This window comes from Camelus bactrianus, chromosome 6 (assembly GCF_048773025.1).
Source record: "Camelus bactrianus isolate YW-2024 breed Bactrian camel chromosome 6, ASM4877302v1, whole genome shotgun sequence".
Taxonomy (NCBI): domain Eukaryota; kingdom Metazoa; phylum Chordata; class Mammalia; order Artiodactyla; family Camelidae; genus Camelus; species Camelus bactrianus.
Window position 1 is genome coordinate 1,821,124 of NC_133544.1, and position 26,535 is coordinate 1,847,658.

A 26,535-nucleotide genomic window follows, 5' to 3' on the forward strand; every position below is an offset into this window, starting at 1 on the left:
CGTCATCACGACAGGGCACCTCGCTGCGCAGGGTCTGCCAGGCTCAGCGGAAGCCCCTCGCTCAGGCTGGCCCACCCACACCCGCAGGCCAGGGAAGAGGAGGCCCTGCCCCCGGGGGGGCACGGGCGCCGCTGGGGCCTCGTGTGTGCAGGACCTGCCCTCCCTCCCCTTCCGTTCGCGCAGGCACTTGTTTACAGCCCTGTGGACACGTGGATGATTGCGTCACGAACCCACACAGCAGTTGCTCGTTCTGTTGCTCTAGCTGTGCCAGCTCTGGCCACTGGGAGCTCCTGCGTCCCTGTGACACGTCTTCTGAGCACATCTTTACCTCCCGGCACTGCAAGCAGCTCCAGGCTTAGTCTGTATCTCCTTTGTCCAACCCTAGACAAAGCCACTTCTCCAAGGAGCCCTGGTTCCTTTCACTGGAAAATCCTATCAGAAACCACAACCTGGCCACTGGGTTTGTTCAGGGCTGCTGGGATGTCGCCGTTCCTGGCCCTCAGAGAGCAGGGTAATACAAGTGCGTGTGTGCGACCACGTGCACGCACACCCACCCAGCTGTGCACGGACGTGCCGATAAACAGGCATTTGCACTGAACGGTGTCCCCCACTCACCGGTGCCACAGGGCCGGTTCCGGCCCGCCTTCCTGGCCCACCCCCAGTGCCCAGTGCTCACGTCCAGCTACTTATTAGTCCAGCCCAGTACATCAAGCGCAGCTACAGAGGAAGGGCTTCTGTGCAGCTCTATCTGCCTGCGACAGAGCCTTGCCAAAGCTGCTCCCCACCCTTTCAGTGCACAGTTATCCCCCGATCCTGGGGGGAGGGGGATGATGACTGCATTTATGAGAGCCCCACTCTTTCACGGGGGCAGGCCAGGGTGCTGACAAAACCCTGACACACAGAGCAGCTGTGTCCTCTCCAGCCCGTGGGACTCTCTGCAGCCCACCACCCCTCCACCCGCAGGCATCACGAATCTATGCTCTGGCCTCTCCCAGAGTGTCACAGGAAGAGAACCACACCGTTCCCAGCCCGAGCGCGGGCCTTGCTCATGCAGCAACGTGCACGTAAGACTCACTCATGTTGCTGCGTGAATCAACTGCCCACTCCTTTTCATGGCCGGGCGTGGATGCACCACGGTTGGTTTGTCCTTTCCCCTGCTGAAGGATATCTTGGTTGCTTCCAGTTTCTAGCGACTATGAATTATGAATGCTGCCATCAGTATTCACAAACAGGTTTTACGTGGGTGTAAGTTTTCAAATCTCTTGGATAAACACTTAACAGTCGGATTGCTGGGTCTTATGGTAGGTATGTGCTGAACTTTGAAGAATCTTATCTTCCAAAATAGGAGCTTCATTCGCATTCCCACCAGCATTAACAGAGTTCCTGTTGCTCCACATCCTCACTGGCAATGGTTATTTTCAGGTTTTTATTTTTTCTTTAGCCATTCTGAGAGGTTATGTCACTGTGATCTTAATTTGCATTTTCCTAATGACATGATGTTGAGCGTCTTTTCATTTGCTTTTTGCCATACATATTTTAATCTAGTTGCTTATTTTATTATTGAGTTTTAAGAGTTCCTTATATATTATGGATAAAAGCTCTTTCTCAGATACATATTTGCAAATATTTCCTCCTAGTACGTAGCCTGTCTTTTCATCCTTTTAACAGGGTCTTTAGCAAAGCAAAAGTTTTTAATTTCGATTAAGTCTAACCTCTCAGTTTTTCCTTTCACAGATCGTGCTTTTGGTGTTTCATCTACAAACTCCACCAAAGGAGAAAATCAGAGAGCGTAGCACTGTCAGGAAGCTACATGACACGGAACAGTGAGCAACACAGGCCGGGCGGGGAGGGCGGGCACCTCCAAGACCAGCAGGGTGCAACTCCGTCTGAAGCACCGTGTCAGACACGTGCTCTCCTAACGGGTGTCTTGGCAAACAAGGCAGAGGAGGAGCCACCACGCAGCGATGAACCACTGCTCTCACCTCCACGACGTCCTCCACGCCGAGCTGCACGTCAAACGCCAGCTCTATGTCGTGCTCCGGCAGGACAGGGGCCCCTGTGGTCGGGCTCCACCCCAAACCACAGAGGGCTCCAGTGTAACACTTTCCCTCTCGATCAACCCTAAATGAAAAGTTTGGAGAAAAGTTAATACTTCAAAATGGTTAAGCCACTGTTTTAATGTTAAAGGAACTGACCAATAAAAATGCCCAATAAAATCATTCTAAATTCTAGGACAGCAACTAATTTCATTTTTGCATTTTCTCTTCCAGTTTTATTAGAAATAATAGAGAGAGAGAGAGAGAGAGAGAGTGTGTGTGTGTGTGTGTGTGTGTGTGTGTATAGTTGTAAAGACAGTAAGTTAAGTATTTTTACTAATCCATTATTTAAGTTTCTAATTCTTACTGCAGTACATGAGACAACATAAAGAGTATTTTATCACAACTAGTTTTCCCCTACCTTTGAACTCCTTCTATGAGTTACAGGCTTATTAGGGTGATGCACGTGTTTACGACCTGGGAAAGAAGTCTGGCACTTAGGAAAAGCTTACAAGACTTTGTGCTCCGCCTCTCACCCTAGAACAACTACACCCACTAATGATACAAAGCCCACAGCTTCCCTCCAACCACCCTGAGTCCTGTCTTCTCCATTTCTCAGGTTTCCCATATCTGTTGGCCCCTCCACCTCTGTGACCACCAGCCTCATCCAAACCACCGTCGTTTCCCGCCTGGACTTGCGCAATAGCTCCCTGACGGATGTCCCACACCTGCTCCTGCTTCTCCCCATGCGTTCTGCACAACAGCAGACAGTGCTGGCTTTTCAAAACCTGCCCAGTAGGCTTCCGTCCTTGCTTCAGGGCTCCCGGCGGCTTCTGCTGCATTCTCAGCGACATGATGAGCCACCGGCCTGGCCGGGCTCTGCTGGGCTCCACCGCCCTCACCCCCAGGCCTCTCTCCAGCCTAAGGAGCTCAGCTCCTCCAGCAGAAGCCCCCTCTCCCCCACCACGTCCCCCAGAGCCCTTGACTCACGAGGCCCTTCTCATGTCCCAGGCATCAGTGTAAGTCTCAGGGTCAACAGAGAAATACAAAGTGAATGAACATTCATACTGAACACATTTTACACAGTCGGGTAGTTTTCTTTGACTCCTAATCAACTCAGACCTTTCCCATCATCTAGGTCAATAAAATGTTGACGAAAATACTCTGGACAAAAACAGTTTCCTTCTTAGTCCTAAACACATGAACTCATCCTTTTTTCACATTAATGACGATAAAAGAGAATCTCACTCTAAGAAGAGACTCAGAATTCAGACTTACAAATCAGGTGCTGAGTATTTGCTTTACAGAACAGTCACCAAAATGCTTCTTTAAATAGTAAGCTCCCCTACGTTATTTTTAACGAGTATACTTTATTATTCCAATTTATATAAAAACTTTCCAAAACAGAAGTAATAACCAGAGGTCACCAAGATGAAGAACAAGAGCGACCCCCCACAGCAATGAGACGCCGCGTCGCGTTGCCCGCGTCGCCGTCGCCCCCGCCGCACTGACAGCCGCCGAGACGCCCCTGGCTGCCCACATGTGGCAACACCGGCCCTGCAGCAAGGACCGTCCTGAAAGCCTCAGCCTTGACCTGACCCAATCCAACCTGGGGCTGCCATTCTCTGCTCAGCTGCTCAGAGTCTGAACTCAGTAAAGCAACCACAGCACTAGGCTTAATTCTCTTCGAGGAATCCTACGTACCGATGTGAACCTGAGAGTCACTGAGAACGTGGATTTTTACCTCCTTTATAAAGCATATTTATGACTGCAACACTCATGGCTGGAACAAAAGCAAGCACACTCCACACAGTGTGCAGCCAAGGGCAGACGGCCACGCTGAAACAGCGCGCAGGGGAGCTGCAGCTGGCACAAGCTGACGGCTGCGACGCTCAGGAGGACTCACCGCTCCAGAAAATGATGTTTAAAGTTGTTAAAGCAAAACGGGAGCCTCTCCTGCAAGCTAATATTCCAGAACTCTTCACACAAGCCACATGAGGAAACACACTTCCTCAGAAGTTAAATGGTAGTCAGTCTGAAACTCGCATGTGAAGGAAGCACTGTTCAATGCTTTGTAGCCAATGTGCACGGCGCTCACGTGCCAAGCGTGAGAAGTCTAACGAGGCTCCCCGCCTGCCCAGGCCGCCCTGGCGACGCTCCGACGCCCGCGCTAGCCCTGGGCGCCGGCCCCTGTGGTCACCACGCAGACACCTCTCCCTGCACCCCTCGACCACCAGCGACCTCGGAGGTGCACGCCTGGCCCCCGCTGCCACCGCCTTCCTCCTGAACCACCTTGGCCGTCGGACTGCCGCCCACCGGGACAGGACGGCCACAGCACCAGAGACGGGCTGACACCACCGATGCGGTGGCCAGCAGCCAGGTCCAGCGGGGCGCCCGGGCAGCAGCAGGGAGGCCACGGCTCAAAGGACACCCCTTTCTGCGAGCACACCCAGGACACTGACAGGCCCCAGGCCCGGTCCACACTGGGGAGCCACAGGAGGCCACACGCCCAGATCAAATGCCTCTCTCATCTACTCATCTCAAAAATGGTAGCTCCTGATTCCACAGGAGCGACAAAACTCACACAACTAACCAGACGCAGAGTATGGATGAAAACCCACCCCCAGGCCCTGTCTGCCTTTCCTGATGATCCCCGCGCTGGGCCTGAGGACTCAGAGAAACTACTCTCATGGACGTTGTCATATAAACTGTCCCGTTTTGGCTCATTCAAACTAAATGAGACAGAATGAATACAAAGTATCAGTTATGTGCAAAGCACTGCGTACTGTTGATATAAGCCTATTAAACTTACTTTTTTCTAGAAAGATACTATTTTAAATTTAAGTATTTCTTGAGTGTCTACCACCTAACCACCTGCACTTTGGAGATTTAAAAATAATATACTGTATTAGTCACAACCTCAAGAAGCTTATATTTAAAAGAAAAGCACCGAAGCAGGAGTTCGGTCCAGCTGGAGACGAGAAGGCCGTCAGAGCAGCCAGAGGGGAAAGCGCAGGTTTACGCCCTCCATCCTCCAGGTCTCACCCTCCACGAGGAGAGGGGGCCACAGCGGAGGACGGGGTGAGCACCCCACACCCCTCCTGTGCACAGAGGCCTCACTCAGTACGGCCAAGGTCACTTCCGTCTTGCCCACCAGGACGTGGGCTCCTAACGGCCGCACGTGACCTCCTTCCCTGCCCCGACCCCCATGCCAAAGCCCATCAGGCCTTCGGCCGCAGTGAGTGCTCTGCACACCCTGCTGCTGAGATCAGAGCCCTGCGGAGCCGTGGCCTCCAAGGCAGGCGCTCCCGGAGCTCACGCTGCCACGCGGCCCTCCCCACCAAGGTGTCTGGAGGCCCCTGGCGTGAGATCCTGGCGCCAAGGGGAGCTGCCAACGCTTGCAGTTTGTCTTCCCACCTCACGGCCACCACCGTAAAGTGCACTCACATCTATGGCCCACTGACCATGGGGTGTCCATCACCACGTGCTGACCCTGAGCCTTAATTCTGCCTCCAGTTTCACCGCTCCTGCCCCACTTTAACTCACACTCCCAAGAGAACCCTGGTAAGCTCTCTGAGCCTCTTTCTAAGTCCAAGTGCAGCTCTGGGAAGGAAGTAAAGCCTCCTGGAGGCACACGAAGCACAGGAAAGGGCCAGCAGCTGATGCAGTGGACGCCGCGGGCACTTCCCCTCCAAGGTCGGGGGGCGCCGAGTCCTCCCCCACCGAGCGGGTGAGCACGCCATACCTTAGCTCCATCACTGGCGTGAACAGCATGCTGAGGAGGGCCAGGAGGCCGGGGATGTGCGGCATCAGGGAGGTCTCCCTCAGCAGCATCGTGGACCCTGTCACATAGGCACCAGGAGAGCAGCGTCAGGGGCGCGACATCCCCACCTGGCCAGCACCGCCCCCCTCAGGCAGCCCTTCCCGCATGGACATGTCCCCCAAGATGCCAGGTAGCACAGCGCTCCCCGGTGCAGCCGCAGCGCCCTGAGAGGGACCCTGTGCCTCGGCTCGCGGTCTGGCCCCTCGCCCGCTGGGACGGGCTCTGTTGGGTTACTCGTCTCCCTTTCTTCCCCTAGGCCATCGGGTCTGTCCCAGGACCAGGAACTTGGGCCCGTGTCCTCCGCAGGCAAGCACGACGAACGAGCGCGTGGCCAAGGCACCACTTTACGCGTCCCTGCACGCCAGGACCGGGGGCAGTGCCCATCCCTCAAGCCTGCGTCGCCACACAGTTGGGAAACGGTCTATAACACAGCATGCACACGTACAGTGGCTCTCTGATCCCAGGACAAACTGCTCCCATGCCTGGGGCCCCGGGAGGAGGAGCAGAGCCAAGGCCAGGAGCAGGCGGCCTCCACTCACCCGTGGCGTTGACCGACAGGGAGGCTGCGACCAGCACTCTCTGGTGTTCTTCAGGGCTGTCGCTGACGACGACAGAGTTGATGCTCTCCTTCTCGATCCACACACACCTGAGAGGAGGTTGTGGGGAGGCAGCGGGTCGCCCACCGACCAGGCAGTGCATGTGCCAGACCCACAGGCGGCCAAGTACGCAACCACAGGTGCCACCCGCACTGTCCCGGGCCCCTACCCTGCAGGGCCGCCGCCTACCCCCGGCCAGGCTATCCAGGTCCGTCCAGAGGAATCGCGGCTTGGCCCACCCCCCCTCCTCTCCCACACTCCCAGAGGCCCAGGCTCGGGCACCCGCCGCTCTGGCTCTTCCCTGCCATCCACTCCCGCCACCCCCGCTTCAGCACCAGCCTGATGATTCCACACCCGGAGCTCCTGCCACGGACTCAGCACAGCCCATGCCGCCCCAATGGACTACAGCAGTGACTGGCCTCAGAGGAACACTCCCACCCAGAGAGCCTTCTGCTCCAAATCCAATGCATTCTCCAGGCTGGGGCTCTGCAAACTTAAAAGTGCATGTGGACCACCCACAGCTCTCTTCCAAAGGTGGGTGGGGCCTGGCCCCCGCACTCCTGACCAGCTCAGGACGCCCACGCCGCCGGTCCTGGAGGCGACTCTGAGAAGCCAGGTTTCCCCTCGCAGCCCGAGTGATCATTTCAAAACACACACAATTAGGCTTCCCGCCTGTCTGAGGATGGAGTCCAGTGCATCTCAGGAGGACGTGGCTTGTAGGCTCCCCCTGCAGTGCCCCTCCCCACCGAGTCTCCACCCCTGCACGACTCAAGAGGAGCGGACTCTTAAAGCAAGGCCTGCACGCCTGCTGCTGGAACCACCACCCCCCCAAGCCTTCCCGGCACCGCCGGACACCTGTGCCAGCTCGAACTCCTCTGCGTGCCTCAGGCCTCACATTTCTCTGAAAACCTCGAGGGCCTCCCAAGAGTGGTGAGGGGCTGCCCTTGGACACCTTCAGGGTGCCCTGCGGCCCGGTCCAGACCCTCATCAACTGCTCTTGGAATAGCTGGTTTTCTTTTCTGAACCACTGCCCACTGGACCCGTAACCTGGGGAGGACACCAGCTGTGTTTTGTTCTCCACTGTTCTCCCCAAACTGTTCCCAGGACACAGCAGGCACTCACAGATTTCCTAAATGAGTAACAATTCTAAAAGGAACAGGAAAAATGAGGGCTCAACACGTCCTACACAAAATGGCTTTCAGGTAAGGAAGAAAGGCAATCTCAGATCTGGAGCTAATGGAGAAGTTGGAAGGAGTCAGAAAAAGTAACACGTTTCTACAGGTTAGAGATAAAGAAGATTGATTTCTAATGAGCTCTGTAAATAGAAAAGCAGAGAAAAAAATTTTTCACAGGAAACAAGTAATGATCATACCTGAACTTGGATATTCTGGTCAGACTATGACACTTCAGTTCATAAGGGTTAAACGGCCCATGAAGTATCGCCTGTACACATAAATACACAGAATGTTACCAATAAGTGAAATATCATTTAACACACATTTTAAAAATCCAAAAGTCAGCTCATGGTTTAAAAAGGAAAAAGCTTCACCTCAGTCATAACATCTGTAAGATTCAGAGGGGGAAACGCCTTAAAGAAGGTTATTTTCTGGGATGCAACAGACCTCTTCAACGGTTTCACTAACATTCCTCAAAATACATACTTAACAAGGCCTTTGGTCACAGAAGGAAACCGTGCCCAGTGCTTTAGAAAAGCTGCTGCCTTCTCACTGCAGCACGTCAGCCCAGCGAAATCAGCAGGCCTAAGACAGCACAGCAAGAGGCGGGGCAGCAACAGCAATGTCCCCGGGGAGGGGACATTCCAGCCAGCCCTCTCCTCCAAACAGCGCAGGCAGCCCCGCCTCCAGCGCCGCTGCGGGAGGGGCCGGAGCACCCCCACGGGCTGAGCTGAGCACTGACACTGCTTCCCAAACCCCACACTGCGCTGCCTTCCATCTGATAAACAATCACTGGCCGCCTCTGGAAAGGCTGGTTTAAAAGAAGAACTAGTCAAAGCATTTCTCTACACTAGACCCTGGGTTTTTCTCTTATCAATACAGGCTCCATTGTGAGAAAAGCAACAGCGTTAACCCCCAGGAGATACAGAAACACCGTGTATGACCAGTGATGGCTCAGCTTATAAACGTAGCACAATTACACGTTTTTAAGTTCTAAAACGACTCCTGAATTACCTTGCAGTTCGGGTGACCCAGTTTGTTGGAAGAAAAGCTCTCTAACAGAACCCGGAGCAGATACTTTTCATCATCTTTTACCGGGGATGGCACAGACCTGTCTGTCACGCTGTCTACTGATTTGGAAAAGAGACCCTTGAGAACTTCATGGTTTTGCTGAACAAAATAAGAAAAGTTCATTTTGCTGAAAGAAAAAACTGTATTAAGAGCACTTCATTTCAAACTACTCAAAGTATTTCGCAGGCATAACCTTATTCTTGGGTGAGCTTTAGGTCATTAAGGTGTCAAAAGACAATTTTATCAAGTACATTAAGAACATTTTAAAACCTAAACAAAAAAAGTAAGACAGGATTCATTGAAGGCTCAATTCATTAGTCTTTTTACCTTTCAGCCATCAGAGAACTGTGACAAAAACAATTTTTTCGTATATAAAACTTCAGTTTCACACTGGGAATATTACCAGGGTCCCCAGAAGTGTTCTCCAACATGGAAACACAAACCCAGCCAGCTCTCTAGGGACGTTTTTTCTGCCTGCCTGTCCCTTCCCCAACTCAGCCCCAACTCCTCTGCAGAAATTACAGAAGGAAAACTGTCTTCAACATAAGCCTCAAAGTGGCATCTCTGAAAACTTCAGATCAAGAAAAATAGCTTCAGAACTGACTTTGGAAGAAACAGTTGAACATAGTGAAATGTCTGAAATACATGAAACATTTTATTAATTATTTCATTAGGGAGATAAATCTTGGAATCCATTAAAAAAAACCCTCCAACAGAGAACGTTTTCACATCTAATTTTCATTCCAAGAAGAAAGACAACAGATAACAGCTTCAGAATAGAAAACCAACAACAAAAAAAACACCCAGCCAGGTAATCTGGTCTCAAAGAAACCTAATGTTTAAAATGGTACTGATGGTAACACACGGTTACCAGACACTGCGTTCATCCTCCGGCTCTCTGCACCCCCTCACACACGCTCCAACAGGGCGAAGTGCGTACCTTGGACGCATAGGGCTCCTCGGCCAGCTCGGCGTGGCCCTCAGTGACCAGGACGTCTCGGATGTTGACGGCATCCTGGACCCCCGAGCAGCGGTACACGTCCACATGCAGGACGCTGTGCACAACAGAGAAGACCTTCACCAGGAGGGCGCAGCCGCTGACCAGGGAGGCAAACCGCTGGCTGGCCCCGCTGCTCCAGGGCTCACCACACACCAGAGACCTTGCGGATGGGCGCATTTTGCAAATCTTAAATTCCAGGGCCTACGGGACAGAAGCGCACGGCTGAGCCAGTCCTGTAAACGAGTGGAATGCTCAGCCACACGCCACTGACAAGTGCCCCTGGCCCAGGTGTCTTCACCACTGATCTCATAAATGTCCTACCAAAAACAATTTGGGGGTTAGGGAAGACTTTATAGGTAAAAAAACTCAGTTTTGCTTTTCAACATCAACAAAACAACTTCTACACCTCTCCACACTGGCAGAAGGTGCATGTGTGAGCGTCTCCAGCCCGCCTTAACTGTCTGCTTTCAACATAAACCTTAGACACAGCATTAGAAAATACCACTGAATTAAAACAACTACTTTTTACTAAGTTTAAAACCCTCTATATATTTAAACTCATTACAAAAGAAGTATTGGAAAAAAAAAAAAAACCTACAGCAGTGTTTTTGGAAAAAAGCAGAAACCAAACCTGGCGAGTGTGACAGAGCGAGTCCTCCCTGCCGGCGGCCTCAGCCTGAGCTGAGGGCGAGGCTGCGGGCCACACGGCCGTGGCCACCCCCCCACCCCACCCCCACCTCCCTGCTCACACCCCGGGAGCCGCTCCATCTCACCTGAAACGGCAGCTCCAGAAACTGACAGGGCATCTCCATCAGGAGATGCAGAGCGACGTGAGCCCGGTTGCCGTAGTCCACGAAGAAGACCTGGAAGAGGAGGGCGCACACCCCACAGCCCCGTCAGCCCCGCTGCGGCGCCACCACCACGGGATTCGCAGCGACTGGGGCTTAAGTCCTCCCGTCACTCAGAGAAACAACTTTCCCACCAGACTATGTTTAATTCCCATTTAAAATCAGAAAAGGCTTCCAGCCAACTGCTGTAGGTTTCTCTCATTTCCCTTTGACTGATTTGTGACAGAAGAACATACCTCAGCGGAATCTCCAGAAACATAAAGGATCTGCGCTCTGAAGTAGCTTTCTTTATCAAAATCAGCGAAAGGAGCCAGACAGACCAAGTCCGGGTGCGGGTGGACGGCCAAGGGCAGCAACTTCAGGCGGTTTATTTCAGCAGTGAGCTTCTTGAGAATCTCGGAGTTTTTTTCGTCAATCCTATATCCCCAAAAGTGCCCCACTTCAACCACCTAAAAAGGAGGAGGAGGAGCACAGGTGAAACCTAGAAAGCTCAACTGCAGGGCTGACGTCCAGCTACCGCACTCGCAACTCCAGTCCTGGGAACCTAAGTGTTCTACAGGCTTCTAGGAGGTGCCCACTAGGAAGAAAGGGGTTTCTGGCTCAGGTGAGGCGAGGAAGTGTGTACTACATCCCCTCCTGGAGGTGCAAGACTCGCTCACACACACAAGCACTGAAGGCTCTGAGGGGCGTGTAAGAAAGAACTGCTCTGTCTCCGAGCAGCCCCACGGGCTGGCAGGCGCCCTCCAGGGTGGCGAGGGCTGGGTGTGAACGCACAGCCCAGGGGACGAGCAGCGGAGGAACGGGAGAGAGGACGTTCCATCCAAAAGGACCCCGCTGGGGAGCGCCCCGCCCCGCGGCCACGGGACGGCAAGAGCCCACCCCACCAGCATCCGGCAATCGCCTGGAATCCAGGTTTCTCCATGAAGTCTCCCAACAAAGGGCAGCCACGGGCTCACCAGGAGACGCGATGCATTTTAACTGGGATTTTACTATGAATAAGCAGAAACCATACCTGACAGACAGCAGCGCCAGGGCTAGCTTTGTTGTTATACTTTGAACTACACAAATATCATGAGGCCAATTAAGATTTTCACACCTATCTTGTCACTTAAACTGATTTTTTTAGCAGTTTAAACGTACTAACATTTTAAAGATTAAACTTTGATTCTAGAATACGCATCTGTCCTTCATTTTGTGTTACAGCCACAATTCCGTTTAACAAATACTGCAATTCAAGCTCACCAGGTGCGAACAACCCGGGTCTGACCTGCCAGGGCGCCCTTACAGGGACGCTTTCCAACAGTGAGCCCGGCCCGTGGGTGTTCGAATCCAAGGGCACAGAGGGACCACAGAGCGGGCCAACTCTAAGCCATCCAGGAATTCACCCCCACGCTGCTCAAGGGTCAAGTGCAGACGGTGCCGCACTCAGGCTGCATGTGTCCACAGTCCAGTATGTCACGTGCACAGCGTGCCAGGCCTGCATTAAGAAGACAGAGAAGCTCCAGTGACTGGGTCCCACCATTCTCACCTCTGTGACATCGATTGTTAAAAGGAGATCTGTGACCATCTGGGATCCGTCCAGTGTGTTGAAGGAGACTTGCATGGGATCTACCGTCTGCTTCTGGAAGTCCACATTCACCCTATTAATACAGTTTTTTAAAAAAGCAATCGAGTGTTACAAAGAAAACATGTTTACACATGCAGTTACTGCCTGAACTATTCCACTGTTCCTACAAGAAAAGAACATTTTAATAAAATACCTAACGCCAGAGATGTCAAATTTGATTTTGTCTCAAATGTGAGTTTCTGCAGCTTCCTGAGCCCCCCGGGGGTGGGCTGCACCCAGCAGTTACCTACCATCCTTCAGGAATATATTCTAAAGGTCCAGACTCTGATGAAATATCTTCCAAGGATGTAAATTCTGAATCTGGGGCCTGCAGTGTCTCCTAGCTTGTGGTGTCGAGGTGAGTGACTCTGAACTTCAGAAAGCCACAAGAGTCCACGCCCGTGGAATGTTGTTAGAAGACACACACAAGATTTTCTAATGAACCCAAGAAATACCATTTCTCCCTTAAAGCAATAATATAGTAGATGCTTAAATTTTGGGAGATGAAACATAAATTTGACAAAAATTTATTTCCTCGTAACTTTATTCTTAAATGAAGAGGAGGAATTATAAGAAATGCTGGTCCACCTCTCCTCCTCATCTTCAGATCCACTTGTTAAATAGGAGTGACTGAGGCAAAACCACCCAGCAGGGCAGGTCTACTCTGTGTTACAGCCTGAACCCACGGAACTCTCCAGCTCTCCGAAGCAGAACATCCCACGCTGGATGAAACTGAATGAACCTCCTTCCCTTCCTCACCAATGCCTCAAGCTCCTGTCACCTTCCTCATAGGGTTAAAAAGGCTGCAAACCAGAAATGGTACTTGAGAATTCCCGCAGACAGTACTGTGAGAACACACTATAACACAGAATGCTGACTTTAATTTGGTCCCAGAGGAGAAACCTGCAAGCGAGGTTCCAGGTCCCATGTCCATGGCAGCTGCCCAGCAGGGAGGCCACTGCTCTGGGCAGCTCTCCCTCCTGCACCAAGCAGGTGAAGGGAGAGACCCTGCCCAACAAGGAAGGGAGGCTCGGGAGGGAAGCATCTCCACTCTGCCCCACTGTCGGCTCTGCTAAGGACAAGAAATATTCCACTTTGCTTAAAAAGAGAAAACAGTGTATACAGCTACCAAACTCCATCAGAGCGCGCATCTGAAACACGTGCAGCTTACTGTGCAGGAGCCACACCACGATAAAGGTGCTTAAAAAGAGAGAAAATTAACAAATATAAGGAGGAAAAAGAAAACTACATTACGTTTAATCCCTGTGGTCTAAACTGAAAATTACATAAACGACTCCACTCAGTCCTCCAAAGAGCCTTGCACAGCAGGCATCACATCTATTATAAACAGGTGAAACCACTGAGGTTCAGAGAGGTCAAGCAATGTGCCCCAGCACACACAGCCAGAAGATGATGACCCCAGGATCTGAAGCAGCGCTGCCCAGGTACAGCGCCAGCGCTTCCAGTGTGAGCTTGAGCAAGGGAGAACAGCTGTTTAGAAATAATATTTGAAAATGTGAGAGCAGGCAGACAGGTCATGCCCGCCTCCCGTCTGAAAATACCTTGTGTTCCTGAGCTTTGACACCGCCCCTCCGAGCACCTTCCCTTCAATGTCCTCTGCAGAGTGAACGCTGAGTTCAAGGGAGACTTTGAGCTGAGACATCTTAATTGCCATGTACACCGCGAGGAGAGTTTTAAACCTCTCTGTCGGATTCCGTGAAAACTCCACGAAGGCTCTGCTCCACAAATACAAATGAAAAAAACAAATTTGTCAGGTGTCTGTAAAAAAAGAACTAAGTGCATGTTAGTTTCTCTCAAGACTAGACAGAGATTTTCAGTTACACGTCTCCTCAGAACACCAGCAACGCTTCATTCTGCAGTTAATCAAAAAGTATTCACTTAAGAGGAAATTATTCACTTAAGAGAAACACAAATTACAATGCCGTATCATTAAAGTAAAACCAAGGATCACCCGTATGTATTATGCAGCATCTAATGCAGAATAGAGACTGAGTTCAAATGGAATTTTCAGCTAAGAAACCTGAATCCTCATAATTAGAATACAGTGAGAGATTTGGGAGTTTGTTTTTTTGTAAAGATGCAGACAGAGACACCCACACGACTGAGGAGTTCAGTTACCTCCCCGCCCTCCCTCCAAGAACATCCAGTCTACTACCCAGTGATGCTGATGAGCACCCACCCTTACCATCCCTCCCACATCCCAGGGTCCTACCCCAGCCCCTCTCTGAGGGGAGAATCAAGGACGCATAAGGGTGCCTGCCAGGCATTTCCTGGTATCAAGGAAAAAAGCTTCAAGTTTGCATTTATTTATATGTGAAGGTCAAAACCTCCTGGGTCAAAACATCATACTGACAGACTCACGCCCCTCCCGCTGCTGTCGTGGGACTGTGCCAACCTGACAGACCTGGAAGGGCCCCGAGCTGTGAAGAGCATCAAGTGTGGCCCCAGCGTGAGGGTGGAGTGGCGGTTCAGCCCGTGCCCTGCCCGGCCTGCCCTCTCGGCCCCTGGCCTCCCCTCCTCTGTCCACTGCACGGTCCCAGCCCACCTCCCTCTCAGCCTCCTCCCCCGTACCACAGGAGCCACCACACGCGCTCTCCTCCTGGCCTCCACTTCATTCACTCCCTTCCATTTCTATCCTCTTTCTCCAGGCGGCTTCCAAGTCTCTCTCAGAAGTAATTCCTTTTAAACCCTAGACCTCATTTCCAAGACTCTCATCTTTCCTGAGTATTTCCAACTCAACATGTGGCGGGAGCCAAGCCCGTGACAGCCCCCCACCCCGTGCAGCCCCCTCATCAGTGTGAGGCCAGGCCCTGACCCTCTGCTCTGCTCCCTCCATCCCCACCCCCAGCCCCGCAGCCAGATCACCACCCCCCCACCCCACCCCCGCCACCTCCGGGCACTGCAAACGCCCACCCAGCTCACGCTCGCATCTCACTCCCTCTGGCTGGACGGCTGCTGAGTGGACTGACTCTGATTTCCTCTCCTCGTCCTCATTTCCTAAGTTCCACAAGACACAGTTCAGACTGGAACCCTCAGGGGTCTCAACTGCCCATCTAGTCATGTCCATACCAGTCAGCTGGCCACAGACACCATCCAGAAGACAGCGCCTGGGGGGGGGTGCTCAGTGGAGGAGTGCTTAATGTACCGGAGGTCCTGGGTTCAGTCCCCAACACCCCCATTAAAATAAATAAACAAAAGCCTAACCACCTCAACCTCCGCCCCCCCCCCAAAAAAAGGGACCACGTCTGACCTCCCCCTGTTCAGACTCGACCTGACACAAAACCAGCTCCAGGCAAAGCGGCTTCTGGCTCCTGCCCATGCCCTGCACTTCCCCAAACCACAGCTCTGCACTCCTGGCTCCTGCCTGAGCCCAAGCCAACCCTGCCTGCCCCGCCCGCTCGCCTGCGGCCTCCTCCTCTCCAAAGCCCACCCAAACATCTCCCGAGAGGCACCAAGTGAGCACTTCTGCTCCTACTCTGAGCCTCAGCTAGGTCTTCCGAACACCCGGGCCTCTCCCACGACCCTTCACGACAGGCACCCCCCCGCCAACTCACTGAACCGAAAACTTCCAGACGTCCACACAGGAGCCCTGCTCCGGGGCCCTTCACCTCACACGGGCGCTGCTCTCAGCAGGCCCTGCTTGGTGCCAAGAGGGGCAGGCTTTACTCTTTCAACCACTATTTTATGTCATTTTTGCCTTTAAAATTTGACACACAGGAACTGTTACACCCAGAGGAACACTGTTACACCCTCAAGTGATTGGCATGACATTGGTATTGTGACCATACATCAGAAATCTATGAGGAATCATAGACTTAAAACATCTACAGAGAGAGCCCTGGCGCACACAGACTCCAAGCCTGCAGTGAAGACCAAGGCCAGGGGCTGCCAGGGGCTGCCAGGGGCGAGAGGCCAGATGCTGCCCACCCAGACCAGCCGGGGGAGCAGCCCCATGCCTGCAGCCGGGGCCCCGCACACTCCGGCAGGACCACAGCTGCGAGCCCAGTTTCAAATAGGCAACGTCACACACGTGACCAGGAGTCTGACTGCTGTAACTTGTGGTAGATTATCTGAGCAAACTCGAGACACTGTACGTTTAGTTAAACCTGCAGCAGATGAAAGTACTGAGAAAGGTTCTAATTAGGGTTGTGAATTTGCCACATGAGGCATTCACACACTTACAGAGAAAACCAATACATTAGTCATAGGAACGGAGCTTAAACTGTCTGAAGCAATTAGCCCAAATTTTAGGAGTGAGTATGTTTAACTTGAGTTATTAGACATTAATCAAAGAAAAACTAAGTTTCCTATGTGCTAAATTTACACAGCTTTGTATGTTAAATAAAATTTATAGAACACCAGAAAAATATTTCTAAAAACTTAAAAATCAATTTTAAAACTGTAAACAGCCTTTTCTGTGCACAAACATTCCTTCTTGGAGGTGAAAACTCAAAGCGATTCTCCAAAACACACCGCCCGTCCTCACCTGCCATTAAAATAAGGTCAGGTGTAACTGCAGTTTTTGTCTTCCAAAAATATTCAGACCTCGGAAGTTCTAAGTAACTCTAGGCGGATAAGCTCTCCTGTGGGCACCAGTGACCTGGGGGTAACTCGCTGTGAGACCGGGGACAGACGCACCAGGGACAGCCGCTCTCAGCACCTCGGCGCGCTGCTCAGCCTTCTGGGCATCAGGCCGCTGGCCACACAGCTTAGAACCTGGAGGAGGTCACTTGGTTGCAAGACAAGATAAACTGCTACTGACAACAAGAGAAAGCAGAGCTCCACTGCAAGCATGCCTGCAGCGGCCCTCGGGAAGACCCATGTCCACACGCGCTCACTTTACACAACTGGGCCCATAAACGCGAGGCCCTCACGGTTCTTTCCCGACTGCAGCAGACAGCTAAAGCACGCTACTTACTTCGCGCCATCAAACACGATGGATTTGACTTGGCCGCACTGTCTGAAGAGAGACTGCAGTTGTTTGTAGTAGAGAAACCCATAGGGAGGGATGTGCTTCAGCTGCAAGACACAACAGGGCCTCGGTGAGAGCAGGCGAAGGGCTGGCAGGACAGCTGCTGCGTCCACACAGAGCACGCTGCCTCTCACCATCAGAGGCAGGCTCTAGGGCACCGTGTGTAATGACTGATGACGTTTAGATTATAAGTGAGTTTAATGATAAACACATGTCAAATACTGGCTAATTCTTCCTGTTAAAATAGTTCAAAAGTCCAAAAGAAAAATGAAGACCTGTTTTTTTAACCTAAAAATCATCAAGCTGACTAAACACATCTTTTTAAAACATAATTGTTTCTACACAAACAGTAACGGGAACTTAAACTTTCAAGGAAAATACACCACTAGTCAGAGGAGGCAGAATTTCCTCACGCCCAGAGCCAGAGGTAAACTCACACCCCACCTGCCCAGCCGGGGCTGCCCATCTCCGCCGCCCGACGTGCTTCCTCCCCACGGCAGGGAGGCTCGCGCTCCGAGCTCTGGCTCCAGCACGAAACCTGGAGTGCCTGCCCCTGGGACCAGGTCCTACTTATCCCAGGGCCCACACAACTCCAGGAGAGGCAGCGGGTGGACGAAAAACAAGAGCTGTGGACTCAGGCCTGCGTTCAAATCCTGCTTGTCAAGTTTCCTGAGGCAGGTGATGGATGCCCCAGGACTCCCCAGCTGCGTCATCAGCTAAGGATGAAGACAGATCCCCACTCAGAGTCAGCGTGACGCTCAGAGAACAACGAGTCAAAGCCCTTAACAGAGGCCCTCTCAGACGGTAAGGCCAGCTCTGCCACACACACAGCAGGCATTCTTCTGGCCCCCGGGGGCACGGGGAGCAGCAGGCAGGCACAGCTCCGCAGAGGGGGAGTGTCCCGCGGGGCTCTTCCCCCAGCGCACAGGCCAGGGAGATCAGCCCCAGCGGGGAGAGGAAGCCCACCAGGAGGGCTGGGGCCCCATCATACCTCCTCAATAGCAACCAAAGGCTAATGACCACCTTTTAAATGAAAATCCCCTCCCTTGGTATAAACTGCAAGTTAGCTGCGAGCGCCCAGCGTGAGCTCCAGCTCCCGTCCAGTGCTCTGTCTGCAGTGCTCCGGGAATCCGTGACACCCGCCCTTTGAACTCCACCTCTTCAGTAACAGTAGCGATGGAAACACTAACAGGAATGAAAATGGAGCATTTACTGTACGCCAGGGACTCTGCTAAGTGCTCTGTGCCCTTTATTAGACGCAGGCCAAGAAGAGTCTGGTTCCCAAACGCTCCACTCCCGCTGTGTCCTGAGGCTGTTCTGTGCTCAGGTTCAAACAGAGGTCCACAGATGTTGGCCCAACAGTCAGCGCCTGTGACTGACCATCAGGTTCTCCCAGAGCATGTGCTAAAAGCACGGGCTACTGAACACTGCTGTCCAGGCCACACTCTCTAGCTCAGCTGTGCGGCAGGGGCCCTTCAGTCTGAATTCTGAAACAGACCCTCTCCAGGTGGTTCTGTTGGGCACGAATGGGGATTGGAGTGTAAACCACAGCAATGCTGCCAACCAAACTGTCTCCACTTGTGTGAAATGAAGCTGCTGGTTAACTAAACGTCCTTAAATTCATGGAGAAGTCTCTCAAATCCCTCACAATGGCACACGATCGATCAACACCAGGCTAATGAACACATAACATCTTAGGACTTTCTTTCACGACCAGGTCTGCAGAAAGGGAAGCAAGACTGGAAGCAGGAGGTGTGTGTGAAAGGCCGTAACACTCACTTCAGGGGAAGATCCACTCAGTACTCATACAAACAGAGACGAATGAAGAGAGAAAACGCTCCGCATCAGCCACGCTGGAGTGAAGCCCCTGCTAGAAACCGACAGCTCAGCCCCCCGCCCCCCGGGGAGGGCCCACCTACCACAACGGTGGTCTTTGGGTCTTTGCCCGCCAGCTCCCGCACTGCCATCTCTTCGTCAGGCTGCCCAAAAGTGAAGTAATTTGGATAAAAAGCACCTGCCAGCACAACCTGGAAGAGAAACTTATTTTCATGAAGCAACAGAATTATTTTATCATGCTGTCTCACAGACATCCTGATCTCATCCTAGGGTGACTGACATCTATAATGTAAAACATGAGTTTACACGACAAGAAAACTGGACCTTTAACCAGCCAAGCAGAAAGTCACAATGCTGTGGGTCTGCAGATTGCTTTGGGTAGTACGTCCATTTTGATAAAGTTGATTCTTCCAATCCAAGAGCACAAGACATCTTTCCATTTCTTTGTATCATCTTCAGTTTCCTTCATCAATGTTTTACAGGTTTCAGAGTATAGGTAACCTCCTTGGTTAAGCTGATTTCTAGGTATTTTGTTGTTTTTGATGCAATGGAAATGTTTATGCCAGTTACAAAACTGGGTTTTTGAAGGGAAAAAAAGTGAATGAAGGGCCACAAATGGCAAAATATCCTTTTTTATGGCTGAGTTGTGTTCCATGACAAATACATGCTGCCTCTTCTTTATCCATTCATCTGTTGACATGCACTTAGGATGTGTTCATATCTTGGCAATTCTAAAGAATGTTGCTTTTAACAGTGGAATGTGTGTATCTTTTTAAATTAATTTTTATTTTGTGGTTGGCTTTATTCCTTGATAACTATGTAAGTTTAAAAAGCTAAAGCTCTAAATGTTCTTAGAAACAATGAACAGTACATACATGTAAATTTTAAAAAATACGTGCAGTATATTGTGTGTATTTACATGCAATATATTGTGCATGTGCAGTCAAATTGTAGCAACTTTACCTAATAAAACAGAAAAATGAAAAAAAAAAGTCACAATGCTGGTTACTCCACCATATCAGAAACCCTTTCCACATGGTCTTTCTTCAAAGGAGCTTGAGCACTTCCCAGCCTGAGGCTGAGGCAACAGCTCAGAGCCCAAGACTAGTCTGCTTTTTCTACCTTCTCCCCGACGTACTTACTTTTATGGGTCAGGCACTTTCCCAAATGTTCAGATAAAATTCCAACTGGGATACTCAGATCTAGTGCAGCAGGCTTGTACCCAATACTCACTTCTAAGAAGCACTTTGCCAAGATCCCTTCTTCAATAAAAATAGACCATTTGAAACATACAGCCATGGAAGACTTCCCCAACCTTAACAACCTGACATCTAGGAAAACACTCCCTTTTCCAGCATCACCCAGTTTACAGTCTCTTCCTAGAACCGGCTCCACACGCCCCGGCCAGAGCACTGGCGCTTCCAGAGCGTGCTTCTCAGAACCCCGAAATCAGCAGCACTGGCCCCTTGTCTACTCTTCCCTCCACACAATCCCTAGAAGGTTACGTCCAAAAGCTAACTGATTATGGCCTCCAAAGGTAAAGCAATTTTTCAGTGTAAAAGAAGAATGACCTAATAATATTAAGAACATTTTTACTTAAAAGCTACATACAGCAGAAGACTCTCTCCCGGAGCAGTGATAAAGTCAGCACTCTTTTAGAAACACTGCTCCAGAGATTAGAGAAAGAAAACCTAAACTAAGCAAGACCAGAGTTTTTCCTGATTCCCAAACACAGTATGAACCTGTAACCTAAAACCTCCTTTGAGGCATGATCTGCATCAGAAAGGGGGAGTACGCACTTCCACCACCATGAGACCTAATGAGAAGAGCCGGGAGACGACGCCAGGGGCCCCAGCGCACCTGCAGGATGAAGCGCTGCTTATAGACATACTCTTGGTCCATGACAGGCCGCCGGGAATCAACATACATGTTGAACTGGGAGATTCTAGTCTTCAGTTCTTCGTACAACTCAGCAACCTACGAAAAACACATGGGAAGTGACATCTCCGAGGCCACACGCTGCTCAGAGCAGCGGCACGGCACGGGGAAACAGCGGGCCATCGGCCAGAGGCGGCGCCGCAGCCGTCAGCCGTCTCACTAAAGGCTGCTTAGTGAAGAACGGAGTGGACGCTCAGGACCCCAGCAGAAAACACCCGCACACAAAGCTGTGCACGCACGCGCGCGCACACACGAGACCACCGCACGTGCACAGCCATGTGCCTGCAGGCATCAGAAGAACAGGTGGCCACGACCCCAGCCTTGGCTTTCGGTCCTCTAAACACTTCCAGAACTTCTGCCATAAACGTACATGGCTTCTATGATTAAAAACAAAGTAACCAATGGCCAGTCACTCAACCGAAAAGTCCCACCTCGTTTCAATAAAACTCATCTCACACAGAACACATCAAACTTCAAATGCACACTCATAAGAGCACACAACTCCCAATACCTGTGAACTCACCACGAAATTATCTCAATAATTACAAAAAGGAAACTCCTAAAAGCCAGGACCTGCGAGGAGGGAGGAAGCCTAGGGACAGGGGAGGAAGGGCCAGGCCTGTCCACATGGCAGCCCGTGTGTGTCCATGCCACTGACATCCTCCGTGGGCCGTGGCACAGGCGACTTCTCTAATTAAAAACAACTTAAAATCATACCAGGCACCTTCTCTGACCCAGACACAGTAACACTTTTAAAATTAACAACAAGACAAGACATCTGAAAATATTTCTACCTGCAAACTCAAATCCTTCTAAAAAATCTTGAGTCGAGGAGGAAGACGACACTACCACAGCTGTGTTCCGAGCAGGAATAACACCAAGACCCTACATGTCAAACACCAAAGGGGTGTGGCCCCAGCTGTGCTCACAGGAAAACGCAAACCTTTAAATGCTGCTAACCAGAAAGACTGAAATATTAATAAATTAAATTCTCATCTCAGTAAGACTAAAAAAGTAAACCAAGAGACACAGAAGAACTAAATTAATGAAAAAAAGCAAAAAGCAATCAGCTGGAACACCCCCCATTTCTCCTCCACCCCCAGAGCACCTGCACAGCAAAGCTGGCACACCAAGCCCAGAGTCAGTTCTCTAAACACGCACAGCACACACTAAGCATCTTGCCAACCAACTCAGCAGGCCTGCGGTGCCCACAGCCCGGACGTTCCAAAGAAAGGTCTGGCTCCTGGCAGGTCACCTCCAGGCCCTTGGAACATCCTGCCTCATAAGAGTGTCTCTGTGTACCTGAGGCCCTGGCCACAACCAGCGGCAGGGAGGAGCAGTGTGACTTCTGCATGGTGGGGGCCTTGGCCAGCAGTGACCTCTGGCAGGGCTAACACTAAGGAGGTAACATAAGCCACAGGGCACCCCATGCCTATATACCCAACCTCCAGAAAACCCTGGACACCGAGGCGGGGGGAGCCTCCCTACAAGCAGTACTTGGTGCCTGGTGTTGCCTGGTGTCACCTGGTGCTGCCCGGGAGACCCCGCCTGGAGAGGACGCTGGCATGCAGTCTCCTCCGGCTCCTCCCCGCACACCCTTTACCCTGGCTGATTCTCATCTGTCTCCTTAGCTATAATAAGCCATAACCATGAATGGAACAGCTTTTCTGAATTCTGTGAGCTCTTCTAGTGAATCGCTGGACCCAAGGGTGGTCTCGGGGACCCCCAAACACACAAATCTAATCAGAATCAGAGGACACAACTACATAACATGCAAAATGAGAAAGAAGATGGTAACAATTTTGAAATGGTAAGAGTGTTACCTAAAACTACATGTAATTACATTATATAAAATATGTAATTATATGCAAGTATAAAAATGTTCATCAACTATTATATAAACATAGTAATTGTATTATTAATTATATACACATAAATTCTACTAAAGCTGGAAACAGAAAATGTATTTCTTAAAATACTCATTACTACCCTGTGTGTTACTGGTATCTGATAAACATTTGATAAGTCATCTTCATTTGCATTCATAGAATTCACAACTTACCTCTCTAATTCTCTTGATTTGAATGTAATTTAACCGTCCCCAGTCAAGTTCATCCTTTACATACACAAAAAGGTAATACTCAGTATTAATGTAAAACATTAAAGCTAATTCAGCTACCATAAAATGTGTATCTCAGCTAAAAATATATACCATAGAGAACATATACTACGAAGAAAAATAACACGACCGAGAGGCAGCGTTAGCGAGTGTAGTCACGTTAAGGATACGTCCAGACGACCAGACGCGGCAAATGTAAATACACTGCCATCAACAGCCGAAGAGCAGAGCCTGACTGCTCTCCCCCGCCCCCAAACCTGCCACAAAACGAAGGCTAACAGAATGAGCTGTTTAAGCCCATCATCTAAAGCCTGGCCGACAACCGCAGCAGAAAAGCTTCAGGTTCTCAGTTTTGAGAGAACACATCTGGGCGCGTGCCCACAGGCACCGGGGGCCGGCAGGGAAGGGGCCCGACGCCCCGGGCCGGCCTGCGGCAGAGGACAGGTTCCCAGGGGCCCCCGCCGTCCGGCCCCACCTCACGACACAGACAGACACAGCCCACCGACCTTTGGGTGCCGCAGCTCTCCTCGCTGTCTGCAAGCCTGCCAAGCCTGAAAATAAACGGCCCACGGGTTCACACACTTCACTGGCTAATTGAATTTTTTAAAAGTTCAATTTCAACACATTCTGACCACAGAAAATTTATGAATTTAATTTTTTTCACTCAACTTTCATAGTTCTGGACTGTCACCCCATCTACTTCTTCCAACACAGTTTATTTAATATTGGACATTAAAAGCCCTAACAGAGCTTCTGAGAGAAAGCTGCAGTAACAATCTCTGGTGGCTGCTCCGCAGCACAGAGAAAACTTACTTTAAATGCTTCAACAAGTGCGATACAGTCACTCTTACTGTTGCCAGAGAAATTCACTTTGTTCCTATAAACAGATAACAAAGAATGTCATTTGATACCATTAAAACAACAGTGGCTTTTAAAAACATGAATGTTAAATACCTATATCCATCCAGATGCTGCCTAAAAGGCATTGCAAAAAAATTCTTCAACGAAAGAGATGCCGCTAACAAGAGAAAAGACACAGAACGTCAGACGGCAGCGGGGCGCTGCACACCCCGCCTCCAGCTCTCTGCCCCCCACTCACCTATGATAAGACACTCGTCCAGGCACCCAAACACGTGTCCGAGGACGATGAGTTTCCCGAGCTGCTGGCTGACAGGAAGCTGGGCTAACACTCTTCCTAAGAAGGTCAGTTCACCGTCATGGGGGTTCTCATCCTCTCTCTGCCCGCTCACTGCAAGCGCTCCAACCTTTATAGAATCAGTTAGTGCCATCAGCAAGCATCAATTCACTCTTTCTCCTTCAGGCAGGGAGTTTAAAACAGGAAATGAAGACCAAATTTTGGTGAATCAGGTTCTAAAAGACATCTAAGTCAATGTCAGAAAGACTGATACTACCAAAAAGGTTTTAAATTTGTCTTTTGGAAGTTAGAGCACATTGTTTTTAATACCGGGAGGTAACACTCAAGGATATGCCCACAGACGTCTACTTAACTCACAAATGACCATGGCGTGCCCAACACAAAGCCGAAAGCCCGACCACCACACCGCGGTGGGCACTCACAACAAAGTGGACCCACTGTGCACAGAAAAGCTTCCTCATCTTCCCTGAGTGCATTTCATGGACACCCAAGCAGGTGTCGGAGGTATCAGAGGTGCCCCCAAAGTCAAGGACCGGAGGCAGAACATCCACAGCCCTGACCAACAGCAGGGAGACCAGGACGCAGCTCGTGCCCGGGCACAGGTGCCAGTAGCAAGAGCAGGGCGTGAGTCAGGTGTGTGGTCAGACTCCAAGGAGCAGAGCGGGGCATCTAGCACCAGGAGGAGGAGAAGCCAGGATGAGGGTGAAGGGCAGAACTTGAGGGAAGTGAGGAGAAGACTGATGCAGCAACAGCGGAGAACAGGGCTCACTGGTGCCCACAGCCCATTGCTTCTCAGCAAAGGGGACAGTGATGGGGAGAGAGGTAGGGGAGGAGGCGCCTCAGCAAGACAACAAACAAATTGGTCCAGATGATGCGTGTGAAATCCGGAACCAACAACCAGTCACCACACGTGCTTCCCCAAGCAAACGCTGAGTATTCACAACTGTCAGGATACCTTCAATAGAGCTGCAGTGCGAGACTTCTGAAATTCACCCTGGAATCTGAGCTTCCCCAGCACGGCCCGGCAGCAGGGTCCTACCTCCTTCAGCAGCAGGATGGTGCGCTCCAGGCCACTCAGGCTGGGCGGGGATAGGGCCGTGGCCAGCAAGGCTCTCGGTTCACCCATGTCAAGTAACTTCACTTTCAACACTGTGCTTCCCAAGGGACAGCGCTGAAAAGAACACAACTTAAATTCAGAAACAGTAAAATAAGTAAATCACAATGAACCTATTCCCGTGACCAGTACTTTTAGAGAGAGAAGCAGGAGAGAGGGAAAGAGAAGAAAGGGAAGGGGGGCGGGAGGGAGAAAGGGAAGGGAAAGGGTGAGAAGGAGCAGAGGATGCGGGGGAGAGGGACAGAGCCTGAATTACAAAAGGAAAGAGCCCCCTGGGAGCCGCAGATGCCCAAGGCTGGGTTCGTTAGGAAGGAACACAGCTGTGAAGTCCACGGCCAAGGGCCTGGTGCTTAATGAATGGAAGCTGGTACTGCAACTCAAGACGATTCTGGTCAGACTGATTTTTCCAGGATCAAAATTATATGACACCCAAAATTATATCACTTAGACTGCTCAGTAAAACTGTCTATAAAAAACAAGGGGTGAAGATGCCCAAAGTTTATTACCAACATCTCAGGAATGACATGGTCAGGGATGGAGTTGTCCCAGAACTCCTTGTATACAAGTCTGTAACAGTATCCTTTAGACACTCGTCCGGCACGGCCTTCAAAGGAAAAACATTGGAACTTTGGCATTAATTACTTTAACACAAGCATAAAGATATATTTAAGAATAACCATTAAACATAAAGAAGATCTGTTCTCTTCTGCCAAGCCAGGTCAGTAAACACTTTAGGAGAAGTCATCGTATACACACAGCCGAAGTGCTGACCCCCACTCAGCGGTGTACAGGATAAAACCCGGTGCTGCTTCTAAAGCAAACAACCTGCGCCCAGAATGCAGTGGAAATCCAAACATGCTGAATGCCACACACTTCCTGCAAATGCATGCTGGTTTATACTGGTAAAAATGCAGAGGTCACTAAACAAAAGTGATGAAGTTGGCAAGAGAAGCTGTGGGTTTGTCATGTATGGCCCTGCTCTCTCTCATTTTATTGTGTTTTGGGATAAGGGAGTTTCTGTTCCACAAGCAATATAATCACGAGAGAACATCCGTTCATAGGATGGTCTCTGTGGGCCAGGCCTGGCTTTTAGTTCTCTGTGTGTAATCACTCATCCGACACAAAGCAGCTGTCTTGAAGGACGCATCTACACAATAGCCAAAACAGTCTTGAAAAAGAACAGAGCTGAGGGAGTCAGGCTCCCTGACTTCAGGCTATGCTACA

At 50.7% G+C, this 26,535-nt stretch overlaps 1 protein-coding gene across 1 annotated transcript in view; it reads right to left on the reverse strand.

Moving 5' to 3' along the window:
• Positions 1 to 26,535, reverse strand: part of TDRD9 (tudor domain containing 9) — a 79,230-nt gene that overhangs the window by 25,013 nt on the left and 27,682 nt on the right. The window contains exons 10-29 of the mRNA XM_074364909.1: positions 25,818 to 25,915; positions 25,237 to 25,368; positions 24,141 to 24,306; positions 23,996 to 24,059; positions 23,855 to 23,918; positions 23,548 to 23,592; positions 22,985 to 23,038; positions 20,845 to 20,961; positions 19,068 to 19,175; positions 17,095 to 17,195; positions 13,718 to 13,891; positions 12,078 to 12,189; positions 10,786 to 10,998; positions 10,475 to 10,564; positions 9,642 to 9,902; positions 8,645 to 8,800; positions 7,828 to 7,898; positions 6,399 to 6,505; positions 5,782 to 5,878; positions 1,983 to 2,121 (exon numbers count right to left, since the gene is read on the reverse strand). Of these exons, the coding sequence (XP_074221010.1) occupies positions 1,983 to 2,121; positions 5,782 to 5,878; positions 6,399 to 6,505; positions 7,828 to 7,898; positions 8,645 to 8,800; positions 9,642 to 9,902; positions 10,475 to 10,564; positions 10,786 to 10,998; positions 12,078 to 12,189; positions 13,718 to 13,891; positions 17,095 to 17,195; positions 19,068 to 19,175; positions 20,845 to 20,961; positions 22,985 to 23,038; positions 23,548 to 23,592; positions 23,855 to 23,918; positions 23,996 to 24,059; positions 24,141 to 24,306; positions 25,237 to 25,368; positions 25,818 to 25,915 (2,369 nt within the window). The remainder of the gene's footprint in view (positions 1 to 1,982; positions 2,122 to 5,781; positions 5,879 to 6,398; positions 6,506 to 7,827; positions 7,899 to 8,644; positions 8,801 to 9,641; positions 9,903 to 10,474; positions 10,565 to 10,785; positions 10,999 to 12,077; positions 12,190 to 13,717; positions 13,892 to 17,094; positions 17,196 to 19,067; positions 19,176 to 20,844; positions 20,962 to 22,984; positions 23,039 to 23,547; positions 23,593 to 23,854; positions 23,919 to 23,995; positions 24,060 to 24,140; positions 24,307 to 25,236; positions 25,369 to 25,817; positions 25,916 to 26,535) is intronic.